This window comes from Oncorhynchus mykiss, chromosome 7 (assembly GCF_057628025.1).
Source record: "Oncorhynchus mykiss isolate SJ-2025 chromosome 7, ASM5762802v1, whole genome shotgun sequence".
Classification (NCBI taxonomy): Eukaryota; Metazoa; Chordata; class Actinopteri; order Salmoniformes; family Salmonidae; genus Oncorhynchus; species Oncorhynchus mykiss.
In genome coordinates this window covers 23,662,424-23,676,773 of record NC_143028.1, presented here as the reverse complement: position 1 = coordinate 23,676,773, position 14,350 = coordinate 23,662,424, and the positions used below count along the sequence as shown (strand labels likewise).

Sequence of the window (14,350 nt, the reverse complement as noted above, 5' to 3'; positions counted from 1 at the left end):
TGCCTGCTCAATGTGTAAAATGTATGTTTTTAATCATTAGTACTTTATGTTTTATGTTGTAAATGTGTTTTTGCATGACATTTTGTGTGTTGCTATTTTGGCCAGGTCAGAGATTTTTAATCTCAATGAGACTAACCTGGTAAAATAAGGTTAACATTTTAAACATTAAAATAAAGATCAGCCTAAGATTGACCTTTAATCAGGCTGCTTTATCAGGTTCCAATGCTGGCTGATTGTAAGTCCTGCTAATATAACTCTACCTGTAGCTGTGTTCACCTCTCCCTTTCTTTTGTTAGTTGATAAATGGGTGTGCGTGGGCCTGAAATGAAAGCTGTATTGTGTAGTCGACTGAGATAAGATTGACAAATGAGCCTTTACCTTACTTTTGTCATGCTCACAGGGCCAGGTGAGTCTCACCCAACTCTCACATTAGTTTTCCTTTCATACTGTTGACCTAGTCAACTGACACCACAAGACATTGTATTTCAAGGCGTTTAGACACATGAAAATGCATTCCATTGTGTTGTGGGATGGTCATGCTGCCATGTTATCTGCACAATCCACACGCTAAACAGGAAAGTGCACATGCAGTTACATCACCCTCTCTGCTGTAATCTTTTCCCAGGTGGTGAAAGGTGGTGTGGTTCTAAGTAGTTTTCAGAGGGCCAGACCGTCACTGCAACAGAGTACATATTACACTGGAGACAGAGTTTCAATTACATTTTGGCACAATACTTTTTATTTATTTTTATTTCACCTTTATTTAACCAGGTAGGCTAGTTGAGAACAAGTTCTAATTTGCAACTGCGACCTGGCCAAGATAAAGTGTAGCAATTCGACACATACAACACAGAGTTACACCTGGAATAAACAAAACATACAGTCAATACAACAGTAGAACAAAAGAAAACAAAAAGTCTATATACAGTGAGTGCATCATACTACAGTGCCTTCAGTAGGTATTCACACCAATTTACTTTTTCCACATTTTGTTGTGTTACACCCTGAATTTAAAATAGATTACATTCAGATTTTGTGTCACTGATCTACACACAATACCCCATAATGTCAAAGTGGAATTTTTCTATTTGAAAAGATGTAATGTCTTGAGTCAAGTATTTAAACCCTTTTGTTATTGCAAACCTAAATACGTTCAGGAGTAGAAAAAAGTGCTTAATAAGTGTCATAATAAGTTGCATTGACTCCCTTCCTCAGAAGGGAACCATTTGGTAGATGGGTAAAAATGTAAGAAAGCGTTTCCCTTTGAGCATGCTGAAGTTATCAATTACGCTTTGGATGGTGTATCAATACACTGAGTCGCTACAAAGATGCAGGCGTCCTTCCTAACTCTTTTTCCTGGAGAGGAAGGAAACCGCTCAGGGTATTACCATGAGGCCAATGGTGATTTTAAAACAGTTCGAGTTTAATGACTGATAGGAGAAAACTGAGGATGAATCAACAACATTGTAGTTACTCCACAATACTAACATAAATAGATTACAAAGAAGGAAGCTTGTCCAGAATAAAAAATATGCTTTACACACTCATTGGCATTCTCTCAAACAACTTCATGCGGAATGCTTTTCCAACAGTCTTGAAGGAGTTCCCACATATGCCAAGCACTTGTTGGCTACTTTTTCTTCACTCTGCGGTCCAACTCATCTCAAACCATCTCACTTGGGTTGAGGTTGGGTGGTTGTGCAGGCCATGTCATCTGATGCAGCACTCCATCACTCTCCTTCTTTGTCAAATAGCCCTTACACAGCCTTGAGGTGTGTTGGGTCATTGTCCTGTTGAAAACAAATTATAGTCCCACTAAGCTCAAACCAGATGGGATGGCGTATCGCTGCAGAATGCTGTGGTAGCCATGCTGGTTAAGTGTGCCTTGAATTCCAAATAAATCACTGATTTACCAGCAAAATCACCCCCAAACTATCACACCTTCTCCTCCATGCTTCACGGTGGGAACCACACAACCGTTCACCTACTCTGCATCTCACAAAGACACAGTGATTGGAACCAAAAATCTCAAATTTGGCCTCATCAGACCACAGGACAGATTTCTACCAGTTTAATGTCCATTGCTAGTGTTTCTTGGCCCAAGAAAGTCTCTTATTATTATTGGTGCAATTTGACCATTAAGGCCTGATTCACACAGTCTCTGAACTGTCAATGTTCAGATGTGTCTGTTACTTGAACTTTGTGAAGTGTTTATGTGGGCTGCAATCTGAGGTGCAGCCCACATGAACATATCCTCTGCAACAGATGTAACTCTGGGTCTTCCTTTCCTGAGAGCCGGTTTCATCATAACACTTGATGGTTTTTGAAACTACACTTTAAGAAACTTTCAAAGTTCTTGAAATTTTCCACATTGACTGACCTTCATGTCTTAAAGTAATGCTTTACTGTCGTTACTCTTTGCATATTTGAGCTGTTCTTGCCATAGTATGGACTTTTAGAAAATAAAGTACTCTTCTGCATACCACTCCCACCTTGTCACAACACAACTGATTGGCTCAAACACATTAGGAAGGAAAGAATATTCCACAAATGAACTTTTAACAAGGCACCCCTGTTAATTGAAATGCATTCCAGGTGACTACCTCATGGAGCTTATTGAGAGAATGCCGACAGTGTGCAAAGCTGTCATCAAGGCAAAGGGTGACTACTTTGAAGAATCTCAAATATAAAATACATTTTGATTTGTTTAATACATTTTTGGTTACTACATTAATATTTCATAGTTTTGATGTTTTCACTATTAATCAACAATGTAGAAAATAGTAAAAATATAGAAAAACCCTGGAATGAGTAGGTGTGTCCAAAGTTTTGACTGGTACTCTATATATATTTTAAATACAGCGTTGATGTCTTCTGGTTATTTTTGTCAAATAGCAATAATAAAATGTATTTTAACTCCCAGTGTCAGTTATTGCTAATGTCTTCCTTCACATTGTCATACACATGTAGTTTAATTATGCATGTATGGATATTGAAAAATAGTGAGGAATCAAAATGTGACACCTGAAAGATGTGTATTTGTATTTATAATGGATCCCCATTAACTGCTGCCAAAGCAGCAGCTACTCTTCCTGGGGTCCAGCAAATTAAGGCAGTTTATACAATTTTAAAACATTGCAATACATTCACAGATTTCACAACACACTGTGTGCCCTCAGGCCCCTACTCCACCACTACCACATATCTACAGTACTAAATCCATGTGTTGCAATGCCTGATAGTGTCTGATATTCCATTTATGTCTGTACCCCATTAACTCATGTAACCTTAAAGGGGAAAACAGTAGTTGCTACATCCATTTTAGGTCTTAAAAATTAATAATATGTACCCATAGATTTTTGAAGAATATAACTTTTTTATAAATGCCACGAGCTTAGTTTAACTATCGTACCCCACCAGAACCCAAAATATAAGCTTGTTTTACACCAATGATTTTAAACAAACACTGTTTTGCCTCAAAACATAGTTACAACTATGATGATTATATCATATATAGATGGTAAGTCCTTGCATATCCAAAGCTCTGTCTGAATTTGAGAGTGATTACATTTCTCCAGCCCCATCCATCAGCTTTTTACCCAAACAGTGGCATGGAGAACGCTTTGTTATTGTTTCAACTGCTGATTGGTCCATTAAAGGAGGCGTGACTCCTGAGAATGGACAGACACATACTCAGTCATTTACTTATGGCCAATTCAAGTTATTACATGCATTTTATTCGGAATTGTCGGTTATTTTATTTAGAAGAGTAATCCCTGTGACGCTGTATGGGGAAAAACCTCTAAAGCTGCCCTGATTTTACACATTAGTGGAAAGACTATAGTGTGACCGCCTAGTCATAAAGCAGGGAATAATCATTCAAAACCTGCCCCAATACAGTGGCAATAACGCTATCACAACAGCCGTCCAGCCATAACTATGAAGTTAATGTCCGATTTTATTGTTTAATGGGGGGGTAAAACAACTGATACGGGAGGAAAATGTGTACTTTACCAGAATAGTTTTCTTGTTAAATTATCTACTGAGGCAAAGGGTTGATGTTGGTTGAGTCAAGGTCACTGTCTGTCCTTTTGATCCTCGCCTTGCGTTCCTTTGAAACTCTTTTGTAATGGATGTTTAGCTTGTTACTGAGTCAACACCACACACTCTTGAAGCTTCATGGCCACATAATGAGCTGAATGTGTTTGTGAAAAGAACCATTGATACCCAGAGATAGTTTTGCTGCTTGGACCCAGAACCGAGATTAAGCTTTTTAAGCCAGACATAATTGTCAATGGAAAAATTCATATTTTAGTCCAATGACTACTGTCATCTTGAAAATAAATGAGTTGGGACAAATCTTCAAAAATGTGTGCCTTGCTAGCAGGTTTATTCATCAAATGCATTTTGCATGATGATTGTAGAGGTAAACAGCCTAGAGCAGTTACTGCAACATTCCAGTGACAGTCCTATGAATGAAACTGCCTCACAGTCCAAACACATGTTTGGCAGTCTACCAGCCAAATATTAGGTGTTATGTTCTTTGTCATAATCATCAAAGTATAATATTCAGTATAAAAATTGTAGACAATATAATATAATAGAAATCTTATGAAACAACCAAATATATAATAACTGTGAGAGGTTCTTATATGAGTTCAGCTTTATCAAACAGAATGAATTTGTCTTGTTTCCTATTGGTCAGATTATATTTGGTCCAGTGGCAGCATTTTTGCGATTGGACTGAAATTCAAGCCTGCTGAATAATAATTATCAATCATAGAGTATCTCGGCCAATGGCTTATTATTGAGTTGAGCAGCGTCTTTCAGCCACACTGTGTGCTGCTCTCGCATAGAGAAACAAAGGCTGATCAAGGACATAAAAAAATGCTGGCTTTGTAAACTGTGCAACATGTGACTTACTTACTTACTTACTTACACATAACTTACTTCATGTATGTAGTACTCGTATTTTACTCTGCTCTCTTTAGTGGATCTTGATGGTATTTGGTGGTTTAGCTAGATGCTGGTGTTGGAGGTTGCTGAAATGTACACGTGGGTGTGGAGCCATTCCGCTTTAAGAATGAGGAGAACAGCATGTATTATTCATACATCCTCGTCACACATCTCATCTGATTGAGTTGTGTTATGGCTAAAGGTGGGGGTAAGGGACAGCTGTCCACAGGGAGGGGAACAGGGGATACAATACGTGGCACAGAGAAGCTTTCTGGGTATTGTTGACACACCTTTTTTGATCCCACTTGTCTGCCTTCTGTTTGTTCGTGATGGGTGAGCATACAATATCCATCTTATGCTTTGTCAAATACGATTACGCTTTGTCAAATACTTCAGGATCCCTGCATTAAAAGTGGTTCTTTAAAGAACCCTGCCTTCAAATCAAATCAAATCGCATTTGTCACATGCGCCGAATTCAACAGGTGGAGACGTTACAGTGAAACGCTTACTTACAAGCCCTTAACCAACAATGCAGTTTTAAGAAAATACCAACAACAAAAAAGTAAGAAATAAGAATAACAAATAATTAAAGAGCAGATAAGAATAGTTGGAGTAGCAATGGTGTTGGCTGTAGTGTTGTCCTGCTATCCTCCTATCTTAACTCACTATGGTCGTTGTTCTCCTGCCAGGATATGAACTTGATTGACATCCTGTGGAGGCAGGACATTGACCTGGGTGCCGAGCGGGAGGTGTTTGACCTGAGCCTGCGGCAGAAGGAGGATGAGCTGCGCAGGCAGAGGGAACTGGAGGAGGAGAATAGGCTGCACCTGCTGAGGGAGCAGGATAAGGCCTTGCTCGAACAGCTGGAGCTGGACGAGGAGACTGGAGAGTTCATGCCCTGCCTGCTACCCAGTGAACCAGAGCTGCCCAACACAGAGGGAAACCAGGTATCTATCTATCCATCCATCCATCTATCCATCCATCCATCCATCCATCCATCCATCCATCCATCCATCCATCCATCCATCCATCCATCCATCTATCTATCTATCTATCTATCTATCTATCTATCTATCTATCTATCTATCTATCTATCTATCTATCTATCTATCTATCTATCTATCTATCTGCCAGCCAGCGAGCGAGCGAGCGAGCGGTCCCCCTCTGGAATAGAAAAGAGTAACGAGATTAGAATTTATGCTAGGGAAATGCATGTGTATGTGTTCTGTGTCTTGTTTTTTAAAATATTTATTTTGAGGGTGGTATACAAAAGTATCTATATCCACAGTAAAACGAGTCCTATATCAACAAAACCTGAAAGGCCGCTCAGCAAGAAAGAAGCCACTGCTCCAAAACCACCAAAAAAAGCAAGACTACGGTTTGCAACTGCACATGGGGACAAAGATCGTACTTTTTGGAGAAATATCTTCTGATCTGATGAAACAAAAATAGAACTGTTTGGCCGTAATACCATCGTTATGTTTGGAGGAAAAAGGGGAAGCTTGCAAGCCAAAGAACATCATCTCAACAGTGAAGCACGGGGGTGGAAGCATCATGTTGTGGGGTTGCTTTGCTGCAGGAGGCTTTTGCTCCATCCTATAGAACATTTGTGGGCAGAACTGAAAAAGCGTGTGCGAGCAAGGAGGCCTTACAAATCTGACTCAGTTTCACCAGTTCTGTCAGGAGGAATAGGCCGAAATTCACCCAACTTATTGTGGGAAGCTTGTCAAAGGCTACCCAAAATGTTTGACCCAAGTTAAACAATTTAAAGGCAATGCTCCCAAATACTAATTGAGTGTATGTAAACTTCTGACCCACTGGGAATGTGATGAAAGAAATAAAAGCTGAAATAAATAATTCTCTCTACTATTACGTATTTTGACATTTCACATTCTTAAAATGAAGTGGTGATCCTAACTGACCTAAGACAGGGAATGTTAAAGGGATTAAATGTCAGGAATTGTGAAAAACCGAGTTTAAATATATTTGGCTAAGGTGTATGCAAACTTCCGATTTCAACGGTTAATTATGTTCAAAAATAATTAAAATAACTTTATCGCTCATACAGCCAGTAATTTATATCTGTGTGTCTGTTTTTGTAGAACACCATTTTTTCCAAAGTGGATGGGGATGCACTTTCATTTGATGAGTGCATGCAGCTTCTCGCAGAGACATTCCCTTTAGTAGAAACCATTGAGGTAAGAGAATACACTACCAATACCTACAAACCAGTAACATAATTCCAATCTGTTTCTCCTCTTATCAATGCATCCCCTCTAATTTCCAGTATGTGTCTGTGTATTCTAGCTCCCCCATCCTCCTCCTGCACATATCATGCCCTCCCCTTCCATTGGCAACAGTAGGCCAGATATGCTGACCTCCCAGCAGTCACCTGTGGCCCAGAACCCCATGCTCTCTGCTCTGCTGGCCCCCCACAAGGCTCCCATTGCTGTGCCTGCATCTCTGGAACCAGCCCCTGTGGATGTGGAGCAGGCCTGGATGGAGCTGCTCTCCCTGCCTGAGCTCCAGGTAGGTATGGCACAACGGAACAATTCATAAGGCCACAACAAGCCCTGTTCAGCTAGGTAATGGACACCTAACAACGAGTGGCTGCTGCAGTAGGGTGTGCGAGGACACAGCACAAGCATGCCTTTGTTAGAACAAATTTGAAAATTAGACTTCCTGATAATTCTCTTTTATTTATGTCCTTTTCTGTTGGCATGATCTTTCTCAAACAGGTATTATTGTGCATCACACAAAATATACGTACCCCTAAATGCAAGAAAATACATTTGCCAACTGAGTTTCTATGTTCTGAAATAGCACGCACATTTGAACTCATTCGCATCTATTATTACGTGTTTTACTTTTCTATTTTTTCTCCAAAAACAAATCTCTGCATTCTTGGGAAGGACCCATAAGTTAGCTGTTAGTCCACACCTGTTGTTTACGAAGCATGTGACAAATACAAATTGATTTGATAAGAGCATCTGCCAACTGACTAAAATGTGAAATGAATGGCCTCTAGTTTAGAGAGAGAAGTGGATCTGAGTGTCTGCAATTAACTTGCAAGATCTTGCATGCTCAATGATGTTCAGTGCCACTGAACTGGAGAGGTATAAGTTTACTAGGTACGATCTATAAATTATATTCATCCATCCTCAACAGTAGGTTAATGACCTTTTTGGAGGATCAAAACATTCTGGTGGAAAAACAAAAAGTTTTCGTAAATCCAGAGACTGTATCGATCATATCTACTTGGTGTGTACAATAGCCAGTATACAAACATGAAGAACACCTTCCTAATTGTGAGTTGCACCCGCCCTTTTGCCCTCAGAACAGCCTCAATGCATCGGGGCATGGACTCTACAAGATGTTGAAAGCGTTCCACAGGGATGCTGGCCCATGTTGTGTCAAGTTGGCTGAATGTCAACTGGCGATTTGACACATATAAAATGTCATTCATTCATTAATTGTATTAATTCACTCTGTGATCAAGTTTCACTGAATAGGGTTTTCATACTTGCTATGGAGCTGTATATAGTTCCACCACGGGATAGCACGTATCCAAAAATAAAGCTATTTCAGCCATGACTGTACATAGTCTTGAACTACAATGGCAATGCTATCCAATTTTAGATAGTCATTTTACCCATTGTTTATAAGGGTTGCCCACTAGAGATTACAAGTCTTTTGTTTTTCACTATGATAATGAAGACGTGAAATTAACAGTCTCACCTTTCAATAAAATATTTTACAATGTATATAGATCACTGACTGTTTTCTAATTCTTTGATTTCCTCTATTTTCAACAGCAGAACTTAAAAATGCAAGTGTCAGATATCCTGGATCAGAATGGCTATACCAGCACAAGCATGCCCCTAGATGTGCAGGACCCTAACTACAGCTTGTACTTGCCTGAGCTCCCAGGCTTGGTCACAAACATTGATACTACACCACCTGTCCTACTCATCAACAACTTCAAAGGGATGGTTCCCCCTGACAACCTCAACCAAATGACTCTGAAACCCCCGGAGCTCAACACAACCTACACCACAGACAGCCTCTGTAAGCTGTTCTACACTGACCACTCAAACACAAAACCAAGCTCCCCCATGTTATCCTATACTTCCAATGAGGCCTACCCACAGGAGGAGGTGAGACACAAACCACTGGAACCGTCAGAAATACATGTCCCCCAATTTTCCCTGACAGATGGACACAGGACTGCTACAGAGTTCCCCGACTCTGACTCCGGTCTGTCAATGGACAATGTCAGCTCGCCTATGAAATCCCATCAGGACGATAGTTCTATGGGATACAGCGACTCAGACCTGGAGGAGATGGACAGCAACCGGTCCGAGTACAGAGAGATGTTCTCACTGTCTCTCCGTGGAGAGGAACAACAGTCCTCCCCTTACAACACTGGTCCAGTGTCCCATTTTCCGGCAGACAGCCTACCCTACCCAAAGAGTGAGCTCATAGAGGGCAACGGCCATAACCAGCGCCCATTCACCAAAGACAAGTCGAGAAGACGCTCTGCAGGCTGCCAGTCCCGTCTGTCCAGAGACGAACAGCGGGCCAAGGCCCTGGGGATCCCCTTTGCTGTGGAGCTCATTATCAACCTGCCCGTGGACGACTTCAATGAGCTCATGTCCAAGCACCAGCTTAATGAGGTCCAGCTGGTCCTGATCCGAGACATCCGCCGACGGGGAAAGAACAAGGTGGCAGCCCAGAACTGCCGCAAGCGCAAGATGGAGAGCATCTCAGGCCTGGAGGGGGAGCTTGAAGCACTGTGCGAGAAGAAGGCGCACTTACTCAGGGAGAGTGCCCAGAGGAACGGCAGTCTGAAGGAGCTAAAGGAGCAGCTGGGGAGTCTGTACCTGGAGGTATTCAGTCGGCTGAGAGATGAGGAGGGGAAGCCCTACTCTCCCAGTGACTACTCTCTCCAGCAGACCTCCGATGGCAGCATGTTCCTTGTGCCTCGTGTTAAAAAGACACTCAAGGGTCAAGACAAATAGTCTCTTCCATTGAACTGTTTTCATTACTTTTTACCTACTCTACAAGACTACCATGCTCAAAGTTATATGCTAGACTATCAAAATTATATATGTTGCTTAAGGAGTAGTGAAACAGGAGTGTTATTTTACTTAATTCCACTTGGTTCATGCAATAATATTGTCAATGTTGAAATCTCTCTCTATTTTGTACAGCAATACTTTTTTTGTTCCTGTAATCATAGCTATGCAAATAGATTTCTACCCTATTTGCAATTGAGACATGATGACATGTGTGTATGTACAGTTGAAGTCGGAAGTTTACATACACTTAGGTTGGAGTCATTAAAACTCGTTTTTCAACCACTCCACGAATTTCTTGTTAAACAAACTATCGTTTTGGGAAGTCAGTTAGGACATCTACTTTGTGAATGACGCAGGTAATTTCCTCAAATTGTTTACAGTCAGATTATTTCAATTATAATTCACTGTATCACTATTCCAGTGGGTCAGAAGTTTACATACTCTAAGTTGACTGTGCCTTTAAACAGCTTGGAAAATTCCAGAAAATTATGTCATGGCTTTAGAAGCTTCTGATAGGATAATTTACATCATTTGAATCAATTTGAGGTGTACATGTGGATGTATTTCAAGGCCTACCTTCAAACTCGGTGCCTCTTTCCTTGACATCAGGGGAAAATCAAAATAAATCAGCCAAGACCTCAGAAAAAAATGGTAGACCTCCACAAGTCTGGTTCATCCTTGGGAGCAATTTCCAAACACCTGAAGGTACCACGTTCATCTGCACAAACAATAGTATGCAAGTATAAACACCATGGGACCACGTAGCCGTCATACCGCTCAGGAAGGAGACGCATATTGTCTCCTAGAGATGAACGTATTTTGGTGTGAAAAGTATAAATCAATCCCAGGACAACAGCAAAGGACCTTTTGAAGATGCTTGAGGAAACAGGTGCTAAAGTATCTATATCCACAGTAAAAGGAGTCCTATATCGACATAACCTGAAAGGCCACTCAGCAAGGAAGAAGCCACTGCTCCAAAAACGACATTAAAAATACAGACTAAAGTTTGCAACTGCACATGGGGACAAAGATTGTACTTTTTGGAGAAATGTCCTCTGGTCTGAAACAAAAATAGAACTGTTTGGCCATAATTGACCATTGTCATGTTTGGAGGAAAAATTATGAGGCTTGCAAGCCGAGGAACACCATCCCAACCGTGAAGCACGGGGGTGGCAGCATAATATTGTGCGGGTACTTTGCTGCAGGAGGGACTGGTGCACTTCACAAAATAGATGGCACCGTGAGGATGGAAAATTAGGTGGATATATTGAAGCTACATCTCAAGACATCAATCAGGAAGTTAAAGCTTGGTCGCATATGCGTCTTCCAAATGAACAATGACCCTAAGCATACTTCCAAAGTTGTGGCAAAATGGCTTAAGGACAACAAAGTCAAGGTATTGGAGTGGCCATCACAAAGCCATGACCACAATCCCATGGAAAATGTGTGGACAGAACTGAAAAAGCATGTGCGAGCAAGGAGGCCTACAAAACCTGACTCAGTTACACCAGCTACTATTTAATGAATCTGCCATTTGAGGACTTGTGAGGCATCTGTTTCTCAAACTAGAGACTCTAATGTACTTGTCCTCTTGCTCAGTTGTGCACCGGGGCCTCTCACTACTCTTTCTATTCTGGTTAGAATCAGTTTGCGCTGTTCTGTGAAGGGGAGTAGTACACCGCTTTGTACAAGATCTTCAGTTTCTTGGCAATTTCTCGCATGGAATAGCCTTCATTTCTTAGAACAAGAATAGACTGACGAGTTTCAGAAGAAAGTCTTTGTTTCTGGCAAATTTTGAGCCTGTAATCAAACCCACAAATGCTGATGCTCCAGATACTCAACTAGTCTAAAGAAGGGCAGATATATTGCTTCTTTAATCAGGACAACAGTTTTCATAATTGCAAAAGGGTTTTCTAATGATCAGTTAGCCTTTTAAAATCATAAACTTGGATTAGCTAACACAACGTGCACAGGAGTGATGGTTGCTGATAATGGGCCTCTGTACGCCTTTGTAGATATTCCATTAAAAAATCAGCCGTATCCAGCTACAAGTCATTTACAACATTAACAATGTCTACTCTGATCAATTTTATGTTATTTTAACAGACAAAAAAATTGCTTTTCTTTCAAAAACAAGGACATTTCTAAGTGACCCCAAAATGTTGAATGGTAGTGTACATAGTATTGGTAACCATCTATACACAATATAAAAATAAACATTTGAAGTGTAGACTAAATTGCACATTTTAATTAAATCCAAATTCTGCTACCTGTAAGGCATGTCCAATTCAAATTCGATTCAAATTCAAGAGTTTAATTGAAATTCAAGAGCAATTCGTAACTAAATTCTGAATCGACCCCAACCAAGCTAACTAGGTAACTACCCCATGTTCTTGAAGTATACAACAGATAAAAATGACAGGGGTGCTTTCATGTAAAGGCTTTGTTGACATTTGTGCAAATAAAGGTTGAAAGATCATCTCCACCCCATTTCTATTGTTCTCCTCCTTTCATGTCTAAGTGGAGGTTCATTACCCTTACAGAAAAACAGGTTCTGGCAAACAGTTGTGGCAAACCTTTGGCCAATTCACCATAAATGTGTGACAAGCTCATATTTTCACATGCAAATTCGTTTTGTCGCAAACTGTTGTGGTGAATTGGCAGAACTTTCTGTTTGCTGCAAAGTATGAATATGCACATTTAGTCCAGGTTTTTGGTTACTGTGTGTTAAACATTGAAATGTTTGTACATAAACCAAATCACACAACTTTAAATGAACTTACTACACAGGGAAATAAATGAAACATCTAAATATAGTAAATATACTAAACAACATGTATTCAATGTCTTTAACAGATAACAAATGTATCCAATACAACTTGAAATCATCAGCATGGTAATGAAGAAAAGAGCAAAGACTGGATATTTCATAAATAAATTGTTTCATCTTTTTATCTAGCTACAACATTTACATGAGAAAAATGGGAACACTATGAGGATGTTGACCTTAGGATATTTAAAGGGACAACTACAGAATTATTTACATTAGCCAAATGATAACTGAGCAATAGATTAACCAATGGAAGTTTAAATATATTAACAAACATTTCATAATTAAATCAACAAAAACGAAATCAAACCCAGTTCTGAAATATATCCTTTTTGAGTGAACTTTTGTAGATGGTGGCCCGGATCCGGGAGAATTGTCATCAACTACACTGATTAGCATAGCGCAACGGTCCAAAAATATTACTAGAAAATATTCATATTCATGAAATCACAGGTGAAATATAGTGAAACACAGCTTAGCCTTTTGTTAATCACCCTGTCATCTCAGATTTTGAAATGATGCTTTACAGCCAAAGCAAGACAAGCGTTTGTGTAAGTTTATCGATAGCCTAGCATAGCATTATGTCCAGCTAGCAGCAGGAAGCTTAGTCACGAAAATCAGAAAAGCTATCAAATTATTAGTTTACCTTTGATGAGCTTTGGATGTTTTCACTCACGAGACTCCCAGTTAGACAGAAAATGTTCCTTTTGTTCCATAAAGCTTATTTTTATAACCAAAATACCTCCGTTTGTTGGTCACGTTATGTTGAGAAATCCACCGGAAATAGCGGTCACGACAACGCCGAAAAATATTCCAAATTAGCTCCATAATATCGACAGAAACATGGCAAACGTTTTTTATAATCAATCCTCAAGGTGTTTTTCAAATACAGTGCCTTGCGAAAGTATTCGGCCCCCTTGAACTTTGCGACCTTTTGCCACATTTCAGGCTTCAAACATAAAGATATAAAACTGTATTTTTTTGTGAAGAATCAACAACAAGTGGGACACAATCATGAAGTGGAACGACATTTATTGGATATTTCAAACTTTTTTAACATATCAAAAACTGAAAAATTGGGTGTGCAAAATTATTCAGCCCCTTTACTTTCAGTGCAGCAAACTCTCTCCAGAAGTTCAGTGAGGATCTCTGAATGATCCAATGTTAACCTAAATGACTAATGATGATAAATACAATCCACCTATGTGTAATCAAGTCTCCGTATAAATGCACCTGCACTGTGATAGTCTCAGAGGTCCGTTAGTAGCGCAGAGAGCATCATGAAGAACAAGGAACACACCAGGCAGGTCCAAGATACTGTTGTGAAGAAGTTTAAAGCCGGATTTGGATACAAAAAGATTTCGCAAGCTTTAAACATCCCAAGGAGCACTGTGCAAGCGATATATTGAAATGGAAGGAGTATCTTTTGCACACATTGTATATAGACACATTGTATATAGACTCCCCCTTTGTTTTCTACTGT

The 14,350-nt window shown here is 39.9% G+C and overlaps 1 protein-coding gene across 1 annotated transcript in view; it reads left to right on the top strand.

Annotated features, from left to right (window-relative positions):
• LOC110527610 (nuclear factor erythroid 2-related factor 2) overlaps nt 1-12,527 on the top strand; it is a 33,548-nt gene extending 21,021 nt beyond the window's left edge. Inside the window, exons 2-5 of the mRNA XM_021609005.3 lie at nt 5,646-5,903; nt 7,059-7,154; nt 7,264-7,485; nt 8,772-12,527. Coding sequence (XP_021464680.3) covers nt 5,646-5,903; nt 7,059-7,154; nt 7,264-7,485; nt 8,772-9,977 — 1,782 coding nt within the window. The 3' untranslated portion in view covers nt 9,978-12,527. The remainder of the gene's footprint in view (nt 1-5,645; nt 5,904-7,058; nt 7,155-7,263; nt 7,486-8,771) is intronic.
• The last annotated feature ends 1,823 nt before the right edge of the window (nt 12,528-14,350 follow it).